At 40.6% G+C, this 22,629-nt stretch overlaps 1 protein-coding gene across 5 annotated transcripts in view; it reads right to left on the bottom strand.

The window, feature by feature from the left end:
- The window catches only part of LOC132815624 (triple functional domain protein), a 547,994-nt gene that overhangs the window by 196,250 nt on the left and 329,115 nt on the right, over positions 1-22,629 (bottom strand). For all 5 annotated transcript variants that reach the window (XM_060824568.1, XM_060824569.1, XM_060824567.1 and 2 more), the window contains 6 exons: positions 16,376-16,485; positions 11,408-11,477; positions 8,565-8,654; positions 7,509-7,601; positions 6,991-7,102; positions 6,483-6,673 (listed from right to left, as the gene is read on the bottom strand). In XM_060824568.1, the coding sequence (XP_060680551.1) occupies positions 6,483-6,673; positions 6,991-7,102; positions 7,509-7,601; positions 8,565-8,654; positions 11,408-11,477; positions 16,376-16,485 (666 nt within the window). The remainder of the gene's footprint in view (positions 1-6,482; positions 6,674-6,990; positions 7,103-7,508; positions 7,602-8,564; positions 8,655-11,407; positions 11,478-16,375; positions 16,486-22,629) is intronic.

Below are 22,629 nucleotides of genomic sequence, written 5' to 3' on the forward strand. Positions count from 1 at the left end.
CCTCCACCACCACCCTGGCAGCAAGTTCTAGATTGCTACCACTCTCTGTGTTTAAAAAAAAGTGCCTCTCACATCTCCTTTGAACTTTGCCCCTCTCATCTTAATTGCATGTTCCTTAGTATTAGACATTTCAACTCTGGGAGAATGACTCAATAGGTATAATTGAGATGCATACCTATGCATCTCAATTAAATAGACTTCTATCACGTTGCACCTCAGCCTCCGTCACTCATCAGAAAATAACCTGAGTTTTTCTAGCATCTCCTTACAGCTCATACTCTCTAATCCAGGCAGTATCCTTGTAAACATCTTCTGCACCCCCCTCCAAAGCCTTCCTGTAATGTGGCAACCAGAATTGAGTGCAATACTCTAAGTGTGGCCTAACCAAAGTCCTGTAGAGCTGCAACAGCACTTCTCGACTCTTGTACTGAATTCTCCGACAAATAAAGGCAAGCACCCTATCTACTTGTATGGCCACTTTCAGGGAGCTATGGACTTGAACCCCATGATCCCTTTGTACATCAAATCCAGGGTGCTGCCATTAACTGTACACTTTTTCTTAACATTTGATCTCCCAAAGTGCAGCACCTCACCCTTGCTTGGTTTAAACTCTATGTGCAATTTCTCCGCCCATATCTGCAACTGATCTATATCTGGCTGCATCCTTTGACAACCTTCTATACTATCCACAACGCCACCAAGCTTTGTATCATCTGCAAACTTACTAACCCATCCACCTACCTTTTCAGAATCAAAATGTGGGGCGCTGGAAAAGCACAGCTGGTCAGGCAGCATCCGAGAAGCAGGAGAGTCAACATTTTGAGCATAAGCTCTTCATCACATTCCTGATGAAGAGCTGTCCTAATTAATTGCTGTACCTCCTCGAATTTACGTATTTGAACATCCACATCCCTCTACATCTCACTGCTTTGTAATATTTTACCATTTAAATGGTAATTGTGCAGACCAGCTGACATCTTTAACTTCTCCATACTCCAATATGAACTCCCTACCTGCTTCAAAAAGACCTTCATCATCCCAGTGCCAAAGAAAACACACCCAACATGCCTCAACAACATAGCTCACATCAACTTTAGCCTCCCAGCCTTACTCAATTCTTTGTAATTTGCCTACCAGCAAAACAGGTCCACAGCGGACACCATTTCCCTAGCCCTGCACTCATCACTGGAACATCTGAATAATAAAGATACCAACGTCAGGCTCCTACTTATCAACTACAGCTCAGAAAGCATTCTATCCAGGGGAAAAAATGGCTTGGTATGGCAACTGCTCTGCCCAGGACTGTTTGAAACTACAGAAAATTGAGTACACAGCCCAGACCCTCACACAAGCCAACCTCCCAACCATGGACTCCCATCTATACTTCTCATTGATGCAGAAAGGTTGCCAACATCATCTAAGACCCCTCCCATCCCAGTAATACTCTCTTCCAACCTCTTCTGTCAGGCAAAAGATACAAAAGCTTAAACATATGTACCAACAGGTACAAGAATAGCTTCTTCCCTGTTGCTATTAGACAGCTGAATGGACCTCACTAATTTCAAATCTAATCTTGATCGAAGTTTTTGTGCACCTCCTGTGCAGCAATAACCTTGTATGCCTAAATACCGTATGATCTTTATGTCTTTGTATTGTGATCCACCTGCACGCAAAACACTTGTCACTGTATTTAAGTACATATGACAACAATAAATCAAATCAAATTAAATATTATGCCTTTTTTGTTCTTTCTGCCAAAATGGACAACTTCACACATTATGCTCCATTTGCCAGATCTTTTGTCTGCGTACATAACCTACCTGTATCTTCCTTATCTTCATCTCACAATTTACTTTCCTTTCTGTCAAAAATACCTAACCCAACACCACAATCTTTTAGTTTTGCAATAACCTTTAATGTGGCATGTCCTCAAACATCTTCAGCAGATGTAAATACTGTACTTGTTCCCCTTTGTCACTTCCACAAAGAACATGAATAATTTGATTAACCAATTTCCCTTTCACCATGTTGAATCTGCCTGATTACCTTGAATCTTTCTACATGGCCCAACTACAGCATATTTAATAACAGCCTCTAACATCAGATGTTAGAGCTATTTCCTTCTAATACTACTTTCTGGTTCTAATTCCTGTCAAATTAATTTAGACCCTCTCTGGTCAGATTAACAAACACATGCAACTTATACTTGGTTCTGTTTAGGTGCAACCTATTTAGCTTATACAAGTCCCATCTCCCCAGAATCTAAAGCTCTTCCCCCTGCACCATATTTACCTACTGTATCCTCCAATTTCTGTACTCAATTACATCTGGTACTTGGACTATTGAAGTTCTGTATGCTAATTTCCTACCCAATGCCTTAATGCTGGCAGCAGGACCCTGTCCCTTTCTATGCTGCTCAAGACGGCCTCAACTGTGATCTTAGGTTCGTGTTGCACCACATGTGACCCCACCACACTGTTTTGTATTTGTACAATCTTCCTTACTGTCCTGTCTTGACACCTTCACCTTGATAAATTGTTGTGATCCCTATACCTTAATTAGTTTGTACAGTTTTGGATTACTTATTACTTTGATTAGATCATCAGCATGTGACTCTTGTACCTCTCATGTTACTCCAGTCAAATTAAAAACTGAAAGAACTGCACATGCTGTAAGTCAGGAGTAAGGACAGGGGTTGCTGGGGATGCTCAGCAGGTCTGGCTGCATCAGTGAAGAAAAGTCAGAGTTAACATTTCAAATGCAGTAATCCTGCCTTGGATTTTCCTTCACAGAAGCTGCTGTACCTGCCGGGCCTTTCTAGCAGATTCTGTTTTTGTTCCATGTTATCTCAGCCATTAGGTTAATCTTCAACACCTCCGTATTTTAATTTTTTTGTAATTATCTCTCTGCCTCATTTAATCCTATTATAGGTCATCTCTTTGTTTGTTATTCAGCTATTGACATTTTACTCATACTGTCTAACACTGTTGGTCAACTGCAGGTGCTTATTTTTCAACACTCCACTCAAACCAGGGATATGATCTTTTGATCCCTTTGCCCCTGGTCTCTCTGTCCATAAATTCTATGCTCTGTGTGCTTCTCTCTCACTTCATCTGATGAAGGGGCTATGTTCTGAAAGCTTGTGATTTCAAATAAATCTGTTGGACGATAACCTGGTGTTGTGCAATTTCTGACTTTGTCCACCCCAGTCCAACATCGGCATCTCCACATTATGGCTGCCGCATTTGGAGTAGCGTGTGCAGTTTTGGTTATTTTACCAGAAGGATGTGGAAGCTTTGGAGAGAGTGCAGAGAAGGTTCACCAGGATGTTGCCTGGTCTTACAGTCATTGGCTGTGAGGAAAGGGTAAAAAGACTAGTATTGTTTACACTGGAAAGATAGTGGCTGAGAATAGACTTGATAGAGGTCTACAACATTATGAGAGGCATAGATAGGGTGGATAGTCAGTGGCTTTTTCCCAGGGTTGAAGTTTCAATTACAAGGGAACACAGATTCGAGGTGAGAGGGGGATAGTTTAAGGGAGAAATGCAACGGAAGTTTTTCACACAGAGAGTGGTTGCAGCCTGGAACGCACTGCTAGAAAAGGTGGTGAAAACAGGTATATTGGCAGCATTTAAGAGGCATCTGGATGGTTACATGAATAGGGAGGGAATTAGGGATATGAACTGAATAAGGGCAAAGGTTTTTTATTTGGTTTAGTTAGGGCATGATGATTGGCACAGGCTTGGAGGGCTGATGGGCCTGTTTCTGTGGTGTACTTTTCTTTTGTTCACTCCCCTAGGCTGAAGTTCTATCTTCCACCTTTACAAACTCAGCCAATACTCTGCTATTGCCATCCTAACGTTGTATCATAATTTTGTAACCTTGCACAGCCCTACAACCCTTTAAGGTTTCTGTGCTTTTTCAGTCTGGTTTCTTGCACATGGCTGGTCCACAGTTGGCTGTCAAGACCATAAGCTTTGGATTTTCATCCCAGTCCTCCTTTCAATTGCTATTTAAAACCTACCTCATTGGCCAAGCCTTTGGTAGCCAGTTTATATGTTTGGCGCCAAATGTTGTTTGGCAATAAAAGCAAATTACTGCGGATGCTGGAATCTGAAATCAAAAGAGAAAATGCTGGAAAATCTCAGCAGGTCTGGCAGCATCTGTAAGGAGAGAAAAGGCTGACGTTTCGAGTCTTACTGACCCTTTGTCAAAGCTTGTTTTCTCTCTCTCAACAACTTCTCCTTCAATTCATCCCATTTCTCCAAATCAAAGGTGTAGCAATGGGTACCCGCATGGGTCCTAGCTATGCCTGCCTTTTCATAGGGAATTTGGAACATTTCTTGTTCCAGGCTACCTGGGTTCCCTCCCACAGCTGCTTTATCAGTACATCGATGACTATTTTGGTGCGGCTTCATGCTCTCGTCCTGACCTGGAAAAATTTATAAACTTTGCTTCCAGTTTCCATCCCTCCATCACCTTCACCTGGTCCATTGCCGACACTTGCCTTCCCTTCCTTAACCTTTTGGTCTCCATTTCCAGCAATAGTCTATTCACTAATATCCATTACAAGCCCACTGACTCCCACAGCTAACTGGACTACAGCTCTTCTCACCCTAAGTCCTTTAAGGATTCTATCCCTTTCTCTCAGCTCCTTCGTCTTTGCTGCATTTGTTCCAATGAGGCCACTTTCCAAGGTGGTGCTCTTAATATGTGCTCCTTCTCTCCAACCATGGCTTCCCACCTACAGTTGTTGGCAGGGCTCTCAACAGCGTGCGGTCCATCTCCCGCGCCACGACCCTCACCCTTTCCCTCCCCTCCCAGAACAAGGATAGTGACCCTCTTGATCTCACCTTTCACTCCACCAGTCTTCACATGCAAAGAATAATCCTTAATAAAGCTTTAAATTAAGGGGTGGTAGGTATAGGACAGATGTTAGGGGTAGATTCTTCACACAGCGGGTTGTGAGTTCATGGAATGCCCTGCCCGTATCAGTGGTGAACTCTCCTTCTTTATGGTCATTTAAGCGGGCATTGGATAGGCATTTGGAAGTTATTGGGCTCGTATAGGTTAGGTAGGATTCGGTCGGCGCAACATCGAGGGCCGAAGGGCCTGTACTGCGCTGTATCCTTCTATGTTCTATGTTCTATGTAATCCTCCGGCACGTTCGCTAACTCCAGCACAATGCCACCACTAAACCTGTCCGCAGAGATTGTTCCCTCCGGGACAACCTAGTCCACTCCTCCATCACACCTAACACCTCTCCCATCACACACGGCACCTTCCCATGCAATCACAGAAGGTGCAACACCTGTCCCTTTACCTCTTCCTTGCTCACCATCCAAGGCCCCAAACACTAATTTCAGATTAAGCAGCGTTTCACTTGTACCTCTTTCAATTTGGTCTATTGCATTCATTGTTCCCAATGTGGTCTCCTCTATATCGGACAGACAAAATGCCAACTGGGTGATCGCTTTGCTGAGCACCTTCGGTCTGTACGCAATCAGGTCCTGGACCTTCCCATGGCTTGCCACTTCAATACACAATCCTGCTCCCATGCCCACATTTCTGTCCTTGGCCTATTGCAATGTTCTAGTGATGCTCAATGCAAACTGGAGGAACAGCATCTCATCTTCTGACTAGGCACGTTACAGCCTGCCGGTCTCAACATTGAATTCAACAACTTCAGATGATTATCCCATCTCGACCCCTCTGTTTTCATTCTGCTCCTAATTTTGTTTCATTTATTTTACTTATCTTTTTAATTTTTTTTTCACTGTTCTGTACCTCTTATTTCTTGATTGTCTCTCTTTCTCTTGCTTCCCACTCTCTCATCACTTTTTTCCTCTCCTCTTCCCTCTTTGCTACCCTTCTCCCCCCGTTTTCCATTTTGCCTCTGCTTCATCTATCTCCCACATATTTTGTCACATAGCACTGGCTTCAGCCTTGGTCATTCACAGCTCCTAATTTCCCTACAATCTCTCTATGCACTGTCATTATCACTTCTTTATTGCTACCTTTGCTTCTGGAGCCATGACTCACCTTAAAAAAATAAAAAAAGAGCTTTGACAAAGGGTCAATTAGACGCAAAATGTCAGCTCTTTTCTCTCCTTACAGATGCTGCCAGCCCTGCTGAGATTTTCCAGCATTTTCTCTTTTGGTTGTTTGGCAATGCTTCTGTGAAGCATCTTGTAATGCTTGGTTATGTTAAAGGTGCTACATAAACACTAGCAATTGTAGAAATAATAGAAAAAAAGATAAACTTGCTTTCAACTTATAAAAACCGATTAAAATGAATGATTAATCAACAAATGAAAGAGAATTGTTCACTCCATCTGAAATATTAGAGTTCAAACATCTGTTCTGGTGAATAGTCATGCCTAAAATGTTTTCTAATCAGCTGCATTCTTAACAACAAAAGACTTAATTTCCATCCTCGTTCTAAAGCAGCAGCATTCCAACATCCACGACTGAACTTACAAGCAGTTTGTGTTTGTAGATGTATTTGCTCCTCCCATTGGAATCTTTGATTTCTTTGCTGAAGATGAGTGACATTTCAAACAGGAAGAGATGCCTCTCTCGGCCTTTGCGGATTAAGGATTTAGGATCCCACACTTGGAAGGATTCTTGCAGGATCAGCTCTCCCTGGGATTCCAGATTCTCATCAAAGCCTAAGAACAATAATAACTCCTTCATACCTTTTCCTTGAAGTGCAAGCACAAGTCATTTTCTCCACATTCTGTTTTTATTGAAAAAGGCCATTGTGGAAATATTTTGATAAAATTCTAATTATATTAATTCAGTTCATACACAGCATAATGATTCTGATATTTGTTTCTAACCAGCTAACTGTTTTATTGTAAAACAGTTACATTTCAAGGAATAATTTTACTATAGTTTTGTGTGCATCTAAGTATAATATAAATACGTCAACACTTTTGATGAATTTCACAAGAAATCAGAAGCTTAAGTGATATAGAGGACCCACCTTCTAGCATGCTGAGATGCATGGCATCATTGGCTCGCTTTGGCACACTCAACATCACCTCCAGGCCATCTTTAATTTCTCCCTTTCCTTCTTCACAACATGTTAACAATTCCTAAAAATTTAAAAAAGCCAGAGAGAACTAAGCTTGATTCATTTTAGAAACTTCCAAAGCCAAGGAAACACAGAAAATCTGAAAGATCTGGTTCCATTGAACTGACAACTTCCTTGATTTATTGAGAGGTTAGACATTAATACAATTACACAAAAGTAGCAAGCTAATATAACCAAATTTATTTCTGGAATCTGTCCTATTCTAGATTGAGTTGAATAGTTAATCAACTATTACATTAGTTCTTGCAGCACAGTCCCTCTCTCTGGGTCAGAAGATTTGGATTTAAGTCTCAGTTGCCTCAGAAGTGTTAATTGTATGTAATTATAATCCATTTGACATGTTATACTTTAAGTTCTCCAAATCAATCCCTTATTCTTAAGAAATGATCAAAGCTTCATCCACCTACCTTTAAAAGTAGCTGATATTTAGTTATTCGCTGAACAGGTTTGATAAGATAGGAAGATATTGAGTTGGCCAGTCCATGGCGATGTTGTATTTCCTAGTTTTTAAAAAAATGCAATAATAAGAGTTAATACTGTGGATATATAAAAATATAGTCATTCTCAGTGTAAGACTATTTCTTGGATGCAAACAGCTCTCATTGCCTCCAAGCATTTGATTGCTAAAAATCTGCACACAAAACCTCCATTGCTACATCACATTTTCTAGATCATTGAGGCTTACATTCAATTTTCCTGCTTCCAATTTCCATCCATAAATTTGGCAAAATGCTAAATGATTTAGCAGGCTAGGTCTGCACCTGATCTGCATGGATTTTGAGGGATTGATAAATTGGTAAGTGATCACTTTTTCAGGTAGATCTTTTCAATTTGGCATGCCATTGCTTCTAAAATCCTGCAATCAAATCCAATTTTGTATGATTTCTACCCATTATTTTGTGCTGATTTCTGGTTAGTTTAGCAATGTTGCATTTTATTTTTAAACATGGTTGGCAACATTATTTTTAGAAGCAGTAATGGAGAAACTGAGGTACAGACATTGACAAATGTTTTATCTAGCTTTCAGAGGTTCTAACTGAAATTTCAATCCAATTTCTGTGAACTCCCCTCCCTTACTTCATAGTACTGACCCCAATTAAGCCACTTTGTGGAAGTGACAACCAATGGCAAGGTTTTCCCCACAAGAGGAAAACATGTCATGAATAATTTTGGCCTGTAAGCATCATTATTACATCAAAGAGGAGACTGTCTTACCATTTGGAAGATAGGAACAAGAGCACATTTTCAGCACTTTCACACATTCTACGCAATTAGATCAGTTTACCCGAGTCTTAACTCTATTTACCACTTAAGGTTCCATAAACTCAATATCCTTGATTTAATGAAAACCTCTCTCTCTCTCTCAGCTATGAAAGAAAGTTAATATATTATTGATAACAATGATTGTACTAAGCAAAGGGATGGGGTATGTTAAAAATACCAAGCCACTCTATGATACTGACATCAAAGTATGCTCCTGCATGCTCCAGTATGAGCTGTGTAGAGTCTGGTTTGTTCCTACAGTATGTTACATACATTTGGAACTTGTCAGCCTGTTTGGAAGAAAACAAAACATATGGTCAGAAATCAGTTTCTTATTGATTGACTAGTCAAACTAAGGAATAGTAATACTGAAGTATCTGTTTGTGAGAAAAAAGTAAATAGAAGTCCTTTGTTAATAATTGTCAAGACAACAAAATGCGAAGTATTTCAGTTAAAATGTAACTTTTTAAAACATGATTTAATGGTGAGATATGAAGATACAATTCAACTGCAAATCAACTTCCCAGTTCGCCAAACATACTCACAACCACAACAAGCGGCACCCAAGTTACAAATCTTTACACAAACCTTGAAGAAAGGTACGATTATGATGTACACACAGGTCAGTTTTTATATGGGAAATCAAAAAGCATCCTTTCATTTGAATAGGAATACAAAATAAAATTCACATTTTTCAAAACCAACTTGTGAACTGGACGGCCTAGTCTTGCACTTTTGGCAAGCTTGTTTTAGAGAGGAAATGTATCCTGTACACACAAGAATTGCCCATGTTACCAATTAATGCACACTATCTCCTTTCAGGTCGACATTAACATCACAGTAGAAGACAGCAGGTGCCAGCCACAAGTGTGAAGGTTCAATTTCCACCAGAGTGTCAACAGCACATAATCTAGAAAGACACTTTGCTGGGGAAGTGCTGCACTGTTGGAGATATAGACCCTGTTTGTTTTTGCAAGTGCATGCAAAGGTTTAAGGCTGAGATAGTTGAGGTTCAGCTATGAACTGTGCATAGAAAATACAGAGCAGACCAGAGTTAGAAAACCACAAATTGGAAAATCATATTTGGAGGGATGGAAGAGGTAATGTAGATTTGGAGGGAAAAGACCATGGTTAAAGTAAAACAAGGATGAGAATTTTAAAATAAATCTTTGAGGCAAATGTAGGTGAACAGAACTTGTTCCAAGTCAGGATGTGGGTGGCAGAGTTTTGGACATGTTTTTGTTCACGTGGATTCAAAGGGGCAAGGCCAGCCACAGAGCACTGGAATATTAAAGCAGTCTAAGGAATAGAAAAAAAAACCATGAAGCTGCAAACTTGGTCCCGAGTTGACAAGAGCACAATAACTAATGAATAGGCACAGGAATAGGCCATAAAGTCCCTAGGCCTTGTCATTCAAAAAGGTCATAGCTGATCTTCAAATACAACTCTAGTTTTCTGCCAGATCTGTTTTCATTTAGAGACCAAATCTCCTTTGACACGAGCCCTGAATATATTCAATGATTGAGAATGAAGTATTCAAGAGCCGAAAATTTCAAAGATCTACTCTCAACTGCAAAAAATACATATTTCTAATGATGGTAAAGATACAGTATACACTGTGTACTGTTGCATTCATTCAATTGATACATGAAACATAAACAAACTCTGCTCTTCTAACAGGAAGCGTTGAGGGAAAATACTTCAAAAAACAACAAAACAAACTGACAAACTGACTGTGCGGTATGATAACTAAGTATAATCCTGTCTTCACCTGACGTCCTTATGTTCACCACTGCTGAGTGTCCAGCAGTAGAAATCCTGACTGATCTCCCTTTCCTGGACCACAGGACATGGGTTATGTTTTTACCTTTACCTCTGACCAAACGTCAGCTTACTGTGTGAATCACACCAAAAAAAATGCAGTTGCTTTTGCTTTAACAAACTAAACCTTCAGGGATTTTCACAAAGTATTTTAGTTTATTTAAATAGAGGTTGTGATTTTGGATACAGGATATGCTTACAGATAATGAAAATTAAAAATCACACAACACCAGGTTAAAGTCCAACAGGTTTACTTGGAAGCACTAGCTTTCAGAGCACTGCTCCTTATCAGGTGGTTATAGATTATAAGATCATAAGACACAGAATTTATAGCAAATGTTCAGAGTGTGATGCAACTGAAATTATACATTGAAAATGACCTGGATTGTTTGTTAAGTCTTTCATCTTTTAGAATGACCATATTGGTTTCAGTTCTTTCATATGTAAATCCCAGAACTTTTTTTTAAAAAGTTACATTCTCAAGTGAACTTTAACAATTGGTGTCATGTCGGCCCAGATAATGTATTGAAGGTGTGAGGTGCCCTGTGTGAGACTGTCTGTGCCACAATGTTCAGACTGATTTACAGAATCTTACATGGATTCATGCAGTTTTTGAGTAAAATCAAATGTAATTCTGCAAGTACAAATTCACCTCACAAACCTGTGTGTGTGTGGCCATATGGGGGTTACGAGTGTCTGTGCGAGAGCGTGCGTGTGTATATGTCAGTGAGCGTGTAAAGGGGTATAAGTCTATGAGAGGGTGCATGTGTGCGTGTTAGTGTGTGAGTATATGTGTGAGTGTATGAGAGATGGTTTGTGGGAGTGTATGGGTCTGTAGGAGTGTGTGTGTCTGTATGAATGTGTGTATATAGGAGTGTCTGTGTGTGTTTGTCTGTCTGTGTCTGTGTGTAGTGCAGTGGGGTCACCTGTAGTGTGTCAATTTAGGGAGAGTGGTTGGTAAGCTTATTTTCAACTTCAATATAGCATCTGAAATCTGGCTTTGGAAAAATCAACAAGTTTTAATCCAACAAGAGTCTGAGATTTAGATTTTAGTGAACAAGATTGTGCTTGAATTACATAAAGAAATGCTTTCAAGTAATTATTTTAATAGATTGAATTGTTATATGGCTTAGTCAAAAGCCACTGCATCAACTATATCATATTACCATAATTCTGAAGAATTCTCATGCAAACAATCTTTTGAAAGTGACAAGTGACTTACCCAGGTGACAAAACAATGTCCTACATCTTCCGGCAGCTGTTCGTATTTCTCCAGCTCCTTCAGAAATAAACTGTAAAGATATTTTGAAGTACATACAATCAAATAATTGAAATATAAAATTTCAATTACAGCTTGTAACCAGGATGGTCTGTATTCAGCTAAATATGAAGATGATAACTTATCAGTCACTTTACAGATGGCATGTAGAGGAAATAGATAATATTGTAATCAAGATTTGAAATTAAAATTCTCAATTTACTATATTTGGTGACTCCCACATTTCTAACTTTGGCCTCCATGTGCCTATTCCTTATTTTAATTTTATCCAAGCTTTTAGTCAACTTAAGCCTGTGGACTTGAACTCTCTCCCTAAACTAGTTCTTTCCTTATTTTCAAAGGAAATTCTAAAAATGTGTCCCTCAACTGTGACATTAGTTATTCATCCTATTACTTCTCAGCAACTTTCTGTGAGCTGAGCAACCCTGTGCACACTCCATCGTTCTTCGGTGTATGAATTCCACAGTCATTTAAACATACCAAACACACATTTCAGAAGTTTAAGCAGGAACAACGGAAGTTAGAGGAAATGTTGCCACTGAGTATTAATTTCTTTCCCTGCTGTGTTTCTTGTTCCTGATGATTATGTCTGCAGGAAGTGTTTGATTGTGAATTCAACTGGATCACATGGATAAGTTGGAGGGACAATTAGAGGCAATGAGGAAGTTACATGAGCCGGGATGTGATGGATGGCAATTTCTGGAAGGTAGAAAAATCACAGATAGAGTCGGGTAGATGGGTTACCTCTAGAAAAGGTAGGAGACGTAGGCAGGTAGTGCATGACTCTGCTATGGCTAACCTCATCTCAAATTAGAATGCTCTTTTGAAAATGTAGGGGGTGATGGACTCTCAGTGGAATATAGCACTGAGAGCCAGGTTTCTGGTCCAGAGTCTGGCTCTAATGTAACAAGGGACATGTCAGGTTCCAAGTGATCAACTATGATAGGGGAGTCTCTAGTCAGAGCCACAGACAGGTGTTCCTGAAGCTGACAATGAAACATCAGGATGGGGTGTTGCCTCCCTGTTATAGGAAGGATATTATTAATGGAGGGGGTTCAGAAGAGATTTATTAGGATGTTACTGGATATGAAAGGTTTGCGTTATTAAAAAAAAGGCTGGATAGGCTGGGACCTTTCCCACTGGAGCGTAAGAGGTTGAGGGGTAACTTTTTAGAAGTTTATAAAATAATGAGGGTCATACATAGAGTTAATGGCAGTTGTCATTTCCCTAGGATGGGGGATTTCAAGACTAAGGGTCACTTTTTTAAAGGTGAGAGGAGAGAGACTTAAGAAAGACACGAGGGACAAAATGTTTACACAGAGGGTGGTTCGCCTGTGGAACAAATTCCTGAGGAAGTGGTGGATGTGGGTGCAATTGGATAAGTAGATGAATAGGAAATGTTTGCAGTGATATGGGCCAGGAGCAGGTGGCATTAGTTTAGTTTGGGATTATGTTCAGCATAGACCGGTTAAACTGAAAGTTTAGATCAGAGTGGTGCTGGAAAAGCACAGCAGGTTAGGCAGCAACCAAGAAGCAGGAACATTGATGTTTTGGGTAAAAGCCCTTCATCAGGAAGGTTGGACTGAAAGGTCTATTTTCATGCTGTATGACTCTACGGTGCCAGGGGCAAGGATATCTAGTGCGGGTGCACAATATTCTCAAAAGGAGACAGGGACCAGCAAGAGGCCGTTGTACACACTGGAACCTACAACACAGGAAAAGTACGAGATTCTGAGAAAAGAATTTAGAAAATTAGGAGGTTAAAATGCAGGTCCTCAAGGGTAGGAATATCTGCATTACCCTCAGTGCCAAATGCTAGTGAGAGCAACAATAGGAGGATACAGCAAATGGTGCAGGGGAAAAGGATTCACATTATTGGATCACTGAAATCTCTTCTGGGGTAGAAATGACTTATTTAAAGAGGACGTGTTGCACCTGAATTGGAAGGGGGCTAAATACTGGTGGGGGGGATTTGCTAGAGCTACACGCAGGATTTAAACTAGTGGGATGGGCGAAACCCAGAGAGAGATAGTGAGAAAATAAATCAGTCTGAGGCTGGTACATTTGGGAAAAGGAGTATATCAAACACTCACGGTCGGCAGGATCAATGCGGAGAATGAGGTAGGACTGATCATTTAAACTGCATTTTAATGCAAGAGGCCTAACTTGTAAGGCAGATGAACTTAGGGCATGGTTGGGAACTTGGGACTGGGAGATCATAGCTATTATAGTGGCTCAAGGGTGGACAGGACAGGCAGTTAAATGTTACAGGGTTTAGATGCTATAGGAAGGAGAGATGCGGGTTGGTGGAGGTTGGGGGGGGCAAGACAGGAGGGAGTGTGGCAGTCTTGACTAGATATAACATGACAGCTGTATTTAGGGAGAATATTTCAGGGACTGTGTCCAGTGAAGTTATTTGGGTGGAACTGAGAAATAAGAAAAGGATGATCACCTTATTAGGATTGTATTATAGATCCCACAATAGTCAGGGGGAACCTAAGAACCAAATTTGCAAGGAGATGTCAGTTATGTGTAAGAATAATAAGGTGGTAACGGTAAGGAATTTTAACTTTCCAAACATGGACTGTGACTGTCATAGTGTTAAGGGCTGGGATGGAGAGGAATTTGTTAAATATTTACAAGGAAACTTTCTGATTCAGAATGTGGATGTCTTTAATAGAGAAGGAGCAAAATTTAACCTACTATAGGAAATAAGGCAAGGCAAGTGCCTAGGGTGTCAGTGGCAGAGCACTTTGGGGCCAGTGATCATAATTCTATTTGTTTTAAAATAGTAATGTAAAAGGATAGACTGGATCTCAAAGTTAAAATTCTAAAATTGGAGGAAGAACTTTCAATAGTTGATAGGGGAGGTTATTTGCAGACTGGAAAGGAGGATGCCTTCAAAAATGAGATAATGAAAGTCCAGAAACAATATTTTCTTGTTAGGGTGGAAAGCAAGGCCTGTAGGTGTACGGAATGCTGGCTGATCCGGGAAATTGAGGTTCTGGTCAAGAAAAAGAAGGAAGCATATGTAAGGTATAGACAGGAGGGATCAAGTGAATCCCTAGAAGAATATAAGGGCAATAGGAGTACACCTAAGAGGGAAATCAGGAGGGCAAAAAAGGGAGATCACATAACTTTGGCAAATAGGGTTAAAGAGAATCCACATACATAAAGGTCAAAAGAGAAAAGTAGGAAGAGAATAGGGCCCCTTAAAGATCAGCAAAGCCACCTGTGTGTGGAACCACAGGAGGTGAGAAGAAACTAAATGAGTATTTTGCATCAGTGTTTCCTGTGGAGAAGGATATGGAAGCTAGAGAACTGGGGGAATAAATAGCTGTATCCTGAAAAATTTCCATTACAGAGGGGGTGGTGCTGGACAACCTAAAACTCAAAGGTGGATAAATCCCCAGGGTATGATCATGTATATCCCAGAACTTTGTGCAAATATGACAGAAGTGATTGCTGAGCCTTACTGAGATATTTGTGTCACTGGTAGCCACAAATATGGTGCCAGAAGACTGGAGGTTGGCTAATGTGGTCTCATTATTGGAGGAAGGTGATAAAGAAAAGCCAGGAAGCTAATAGTCCAGTGAGCCTGACATCAGTGATGGGCAAGTTGTTGGAGGGGATCCCAAGGGACAGGATTTACAGGTACTTGGAAAGGCAAGGACTGATTAGGGATAGTCAACATGGCTTTGTGTGTGGGAAATTGTGTCTCACTAACTTAATTGAGTTTTTGAAGCAGTAACAAAGAGGATTGATGAGAACAGACGGTGGGCATTGTCTATATGGACTTCAGTAAGGTGCTTTGTAAGGTTTGTCATGGCTAACAAGGCTGGATCACATGGAATATAAGGAGAACTAGCCATTTGGATACATAACTGGCTCAAAGGTAGGAGCATGACTGGTGGTGCACAACTCTTTTTTGGACTCCAGGCCTGTGACAAGCAATGTGTTGCAAGGATTGCCACTGCTGTTTTTACAAATGATTTGGATGTGAATACAGCAAGCATAGTTAGTAAGCTTGCAAATGCTCCCACAATTGGTATAGTAGGAGCCAGGGAGATTACCTCAGAGTACAACGGGATCTTGATCAGATGGGCCAAGGAGTGGCAGATTGAACTTAATTTAGATAAATGTGAGGTGCTGCACTTTGGTGAGGCAAATCAGGTCAGACTTATACACTTAATGGTCAGGTCCTGGAGAGTGTTGCCAAACAAGGAGACTTGGAGTTCAAGGTTCATATTTCCTTGAAAGTGGAATCACAGGTCGACAGGGTTTTGAAGGCGATGTTTGGTACCCTTGTCTGTATTGGTCAGTGTATTGAGTATAGGGGTTGGGTGGTCATCTTGCAGCTGTATAGCGTATTGCTTAGGCCACTTTTGGAAAACTGCATTCAATTCTGGTCTCCCAGCTAAAGCAAAGATGCCATGAAACTTGAATGTATGAAATTATCTGCCAGAGGAAGCAGTGAAGGCTGGGACAATTACAACCTTTAACTGCCCTGGATGGATATATGAGAAGGAAGGGTTTAGAGGGATATCAGCCAAATGCTGGCAAATGGGACTAGATTTATTTAGGACATATGGTCAGCACGGACGAGGGTCTGTTTTCATGTCGTATATTTCTATGAATCTAAATGGTCGTGGTATCAGGGTACCAGGCCCTCTGCTTAAAATTTGACTGATTATTTCTCACAAAAAAAGAAAAAAATCTCAATGACTTATTTTGAAGCAGTTTAGTACTCCTAACAACATACAAACATTATCCTTTCCAATTTTCATCCCCAGAACCATAACAAACATTTTGAAAAACAGATTACTTCTGGTTAGTCCTGCATTTGTTCATGATATGTGTAAATGTGAGCTGTGCAACAAAATCGTTGTACATTATATTTATCTTACTTACTTATTATGGAATTCATAGATTTCCTGCATGTTACCAAATATTATATGTTCTTTATTTACAATCCCAGGAGGAATTTCATCAACACCGCTTGTCATTTCCCAGAGATATGTCTAGTTTGAAGAGAAAAAACACATTAAGTAGTGTGCACTGAACACAACAATTGCTAGTGGTTATATCTTAAGAAGTGTGTAAAATAGTTCATGACATTTAAAGAATATCTCTCTCTGAAATAGGTTTAAGAAAACCACCATTGGAAAAGTAAAAATGACCTCTCAGGCTACATAGTAGAGGTTTGCTACTTACCCTGATTAACACTTCTGACACCTTGAGGTATCTGACGTATTTGCCAGAATGTGACAGAGACATGGGTTATTTGAGGTTGTTCTCTGCCATCAATCCTCCTTTGTCTGAATATTTTCAAATCAATTCTATGACTCTATGATTCTGAAATTGTTCATAGATGCTATTATGCACCTTTGGAACAGGTGTGACTTGAATGGAGGCCTTCTGTCACACTACCACAGCACCACAAGAACCTACTTGCTTAGTATTTACTGTGTCTAGAGCTGGTCTAATTATCAGTAATGAAGGATGTTCCACGGATTGATTCTTTTGTTAACATTACTAATCAGATATAATTAGTAAAATCTCTCAGGTGTGCAAAGTATATTTGCTTCTTACAAGGGTTAGTATAGAACTTCCATCTCCACTGCCAATGACTGTGTATGACAACATCAGAATGGATTGAGCCAATACACATTCAACATTAACTCTTTCAGAATTATGACCTCACAGAAAATCTCTCCCCCAAGCTTCTGCCTCTTAGTTAACCCATTGTAAATTGTACAACTAGATTACATTTATCATCACCCCATCTCCCTCAAATCTCTGACTTCACAGATGGAGGCAGTCTGGTCATTTCATAATTTTCAGCAGTAATCAAGTTCTACAATACCATGCGACTAAATAGCTGATGGCTTAATAGATTAAGTACTGGTATAATTCTGTGGTCATTTCCTTCAAATAGTTGATAGTTCTTTGAATTTGGAACAAGAATGGTAGGTTTTCTCCTTGAAGGCTATTAACAAGGAATCTTTTATCTTAGATATGCTTTGTTCCTAGTAAACATCATTGTTGGTCTATTTCCTTATCTGATTAACTCTTACTCTCCTGAATTTTCTTTGCAGAGGAAATATAAAATCATGAATCTCCACCATGGAAGACACCGCCTCTGTTGAAGTAAGTACTTTCTTTCTTGCAGTGTTTTTAATTTCTGGACCAGACTGATCTTTCCGACTGGAAGAGATATTCCCTTTCTCACAGTATCTGGTTGCTTACTTAGACCAAGCAATTTCTTCTTCCTGACCATGATCTGTATGTGTGGAATTGTTCTGGCTTACATGAAGTCAGTTCAAACTCTTCTCCCTCAAACTGTCGATCAGGTTGGACATTTTCAGTTGTGCTCTGTGATTGATGATGAAGTAGGCCTTTTCAGACTCTCAGTTGTGTTTCAGAAAGATTGCTGATCACTCAAAATGAGGATTCCTGAATGCGCTCAAGTGGATTGTGCTGCTCACACTTGTTCTTGGTTTTGATTCTTCTTGCAAAAGTTGCTGAGTTTTATCTTCTGATTGTATACCATAATGACAGAAGTGTTTCCTTGACCAGAAAATTCTGTGTAATAGTAGATCTCACAATCAGAAATCACAATGAGATTCTGAATGAAGTTTAACGTTTCTGGCCACTATATCGCTAACTGGGCCCTGACTGTACCAGGTTATGCCTCCAATGTATCCTTTCCAATAATCTTCCCAAGGGCAAGCTGTAATAATTAGTCTTTAGTCACACACTAATGAGTTGTCTATGATTGTGAAATGCTATCAGTACTCAGAAGTATACATTATTTTGAACTCACTAGACTTTTGGTTTTGCCATCCTTCAACACAATGCTAGTGAATGACAGCATTGTCTTAGTCACACTTTTGTTCTTGTTGAATTTTGATTAGACTTTTGGCTTTCAGGCTACAAATATTTTCCTGGTCATATGAAACATGTTTTGTTCAATTATTCCTAATATCAACAGACTTTTTGTTTGTTTTGGATTCCACAATGAGTCAAGGAAACCCAATGATATCTTCCAGTGGTTGCTTTGATTGGCTGGTCAACAACAGGTGTAATATGACTTGTGGTTTAGAAAATTGCAGCACATTGGCTCAGTGGTTAGCACTGTTGCCTCACAGCGCCAGAGACCCGGGTTCGATTCCCAGCTTGGGCAACTGTCTGTGTGGAGTTTGCACATTCTCCCTGTGTCTGTGTGGGTTTCCTCCAGGTGCTCCGGTTTCCTCCCACAATCCAAAGACGTGCAGGTCAGGTGAACTGGCCATGCTAAAATGCCCATAGTGTTAGGTGCATTAGTCAGGGGTAAATATAGGGTAGGGGTCTGGGTGGGTTACTCTTCAGAGGGTTATTTTGGACTTGTTGGCCCGAAGGGCCTGTTTCCATAATGTAGGGAATCTCGTCTCTTCTAGAACATTGAACATTACAGCACAGTATAGGCCCTTTGACCCTCAATGTTGCACCAACAAGTGCAATCAATCTGAAGCTTACCTATCCTACACTATTCCATTTTCATCCATATGTTTATCCAATGACCATTTAAACGCCCTTAAGGTTCACGGGTCCACTACAATTGCAGGCAGGGCGTTCCATGCCCCTACTACTCTCAGAGTAAAGAAGCTACCTCTGACATCTGTCCTACATCTTTCATCCCTCAGTTTAAAGCTATGTCCCCTCCTGCTAGCCATCGTCATCCGAGGAAAAAGACTCTCACTGTCTATCCATGTGATTATCTTGTATGTCTCAATTAAGTTATTGTTCAACCTTCTTGTCTCTAATGAAAACAGTCTCAAGTCCCTCAGCCTTTCCTCATAAGACCTTCACTACATAACATGCAACATCCTAGTAAATCATCTCTGAACCCTTTCCAAAGCTTCCACATCCTTTCTATAATGCGGGGACCAGAAGTGCACGCAATATTCCAAATGCGGCCGCAGTAGAGTTTTGTAAGCTGTAGCATAACCTCATGGTTCCGAAACTTAATCCCTCTACCAATGAAAGCTAACACACCATATGCCTTCTTATAGCAACCCTATCAACCTGGGTGGTAACTTTCAGGGATCTATGTACATGGATACTGAGATCTCTCTCTCTCTTCTACACCACCAAGAATCTTATCATTAGCCCAGTACTCTTTATTCTTTTTGCATCTTCCAAAGTGAATCACCTCACACTTCTCTACATCAAACTCCATTTGCCACCTCTCAGCCCAGCTCTACAGCTTATCTATGCCCATCTGTAACCTGCAACATTCTTGGCACTATCCACAACTGCACTGACCTCAGTGTCATCTGCAAATTTACTAACCCATCCATCTATACCCTTACGAAGGTCATTTATAAAAATGACAAACAGCAGCTGGCCCAAAACAGATTCCTGTGGTTCACCATTAGTAACTGAATTCCAAGATGAATATTTCCCATCAATCACCACCCTCTGACTTCTTTCAGCTAGCCAATTTCTGATCAAAACTGTCAAATCACCGTCAATCAATGCTTCCATATTTTCTGCAATAACCTATCATGGGGAACCTTGTCAAACGCCTTACTGAAATCCATACACAGGACATATAACAAGTATTCAAACTATAGTATTTCCAGTCAATATTTGGGAAGTTAAAGACCCCATATCAACTACCCTGTCACTCTCGCTCCTATCCAGAATCATCTTCGCAATCCTTTCCTCTACATCTCTGGAACTATTCAGAAGCCTATATAAAACTCCTAAGAGGGTGACCTCTCCCCTCCTGTTCTAACCTCAGCAGATGAGTCCTCAAAAGCCTTTTCTGCCACCGTAATACTGTCCTTGACTAAAATAATGCCACACTTCCCCTCTTCTACCATTTTCTCTGTTCTTACTGAAACCTCTAAATCCCAGAACCAGCAACAACCATTCCTGTCCCTTCTCTGTCCATGTCTCCGAGATGGCCACAGCATCCAAGTCCCAGGTACCAACCCATGCTGTAAGTTCACCCACCTTATTCAGGATGTGCCTGGCCTTGAACTAGACACATTTCAAACGGCCTTGCTGCTTGCTGGTGCATTCTTGTGACCTTGAAACCATATTTCTGACCTCACTACTCTCAACCTCCTGGACACTAGAACTACAATTTAGGTTCCCATCTCCCTGCTGAATTAGTTTAAACCCTCCCAAAGAGCATTGGCAAATTCTCCCCCAAGCATATTGGTTCAGGTGTAGACCATCCTGTTTGTCGAGGTACCACCTACTCCAGAATGAGCCCCAATTATCCAGGTATCCAAAACCCTCTCTCCTGCACCATCCCTATAGCCACATGTTCAACTCCTCCCTCTCCCTTTACCTCACCTCACTAGCATGTGGCATGGGCAACAAACCAGAGGCAGCAACTCTGTTTGTTCTAGCTCAAAGCTTCCCCTGTTTCTCCCTGAATTTCTGCCTTAAATCCCCATCACTTTTCCAACCTATGTCGTGAGTGTTTAAGTTGTCCATAACTTGGGACTGCTCCTCCTCAATGATCCTGAAGACACAATCAGAGACATCACTGACCCTGGCACCTGGGAGGCAACATATCGACCGTGAGTCTTTCTCGTTCCCACTGAATCTTCCATCTGTCCCCTTAATTACGGAGTCCCCAATGACTAATGCTCTGCTCTTCTCCATCTCCTTCCCTTCTGACCAACAGGGATAGACTCTGTGCCAGAGTTCTGTACACCCATGGCTTACCTCTAGTAAGTCCCCCAACCCCAACAGTATCCAAATTGATATACTTGTTATTGAGGGGAATGGCCACAGGGATTCCCGCACTGTCCCCTGGCTGTAACCCATCCGCCTTTTTCTTGCACCTGAGGTGTGATTACCTCCCTGAAACTCCTCTCAATAACCTCCTTTCCCTCCCAAATGATCCAAAGTTCATCTAGCTCCAGTTCCAGTTCCCTAACACAGTTTTTGAGGAGCTGGAGTTGGGTGCACTTCCCGCAGATGAAGTCAGCAGGGAAACTAGTGGCGACCCTTACCTCCCACATTCTGCAGGAAGAACATTCAACAGCCTCCAACCTTCATTCCCACATCTTAATTTCCCAAAGAGACTACTGAAAAATAAAGAATTGAAAAAAACATTATCAATCCACCACACTGATTTTCTTCTTTGGTTCGAGGAAGAGGATGAGTAGGAGACACTACCTAAGTAATGTTTCGGGTAACGCAACCACCCAAATCTATTACTTCACTTACTCATCTGTCACACGTCTGCTCCTGCTCATCGTGCGCTTTGCCTATTCACGAGCTAAGTTTGAAAAACTTTGTACCTGAACTACTTATTCTCTTGGAACCGGTGGGACCTTTCTGCCATATTAAGGAAGCTGAAGTGAAGATATGCATGTAGACTCAAAAGTCAGACATACTGACTGCAGGTTCCAGACATTTTTGGATATTACACTCCTTGCATTGCAGTGTAACTTGTAACTTATGTTCATGGCAATTATTCTGCCTACGCCATGTAGTCTCAGCTCTTCAGGTTGTAAGTTCTGATAATTCAGCAATAGTACCTGATCTAATAGAACAGTGATATTGACCCTTTCATCACGTTTTAATGAAATTTAACTTAACATAAACAAGTTCAGTGAAACTCAAGTCATTTGAATCACAAAATTCATCTATGAAAGCATTAGTTATCTTTTCAATGATATTGAGATCTGTGCATTATGTAGCACCTTTCTTTGCAGCTCTGCAACTGTGTCCTATTTCCACGCACCTTCTAGAAGACCATTAGTCTTACAAATTTGGCATTCTTTTTACAAGACTTAATTTTGCCTGTGAGGTTTTACTGTTCTGCAGTGCTGAGATTGACTTACTTCTTCTAAAAGTAAGTATTAATGTTGCAAAGCTGTAATAGGTCTGTATCACTTCATTACTACTTTTAAACTGTTTTTAAGCCTGTACTCTGGCAGTTACCAATGCTGCTTTTAAATTCTGTAGCAGCAAGGTTCGCTAGCTTCTAAAGTATTTTATTTGTTTACCAATCTTCTTATGTTTATACTGCTATATTGAATTCTTCAATCAAGCTTTAAATTGTATAAGTACTGACTTAAGACAAATGTCAGAGGCAGATTCTTTACTCCGAGAGCGGTAAGGGTGTGGAGTGCTCTGCCTGAAAATGTAGT

Source organism: Hemiscyllium ocellatum, chromosome 5, assembly GCF_020745735.1.
Source record: "Hemiscyllium ocellatum isolate sHemOce1 chromosome 5, sHemOce1.pat.X.cur, whole genome shotgun sequence".
In the NCBI taxonomy this organism is placed as follows: Eukaryota; Metazoa; Chordata; class Chondrichthyes; order Orectolobiformes; family Hemiscylliidae; genus Hemiscyllium; species Hemiscyllium ocellatum.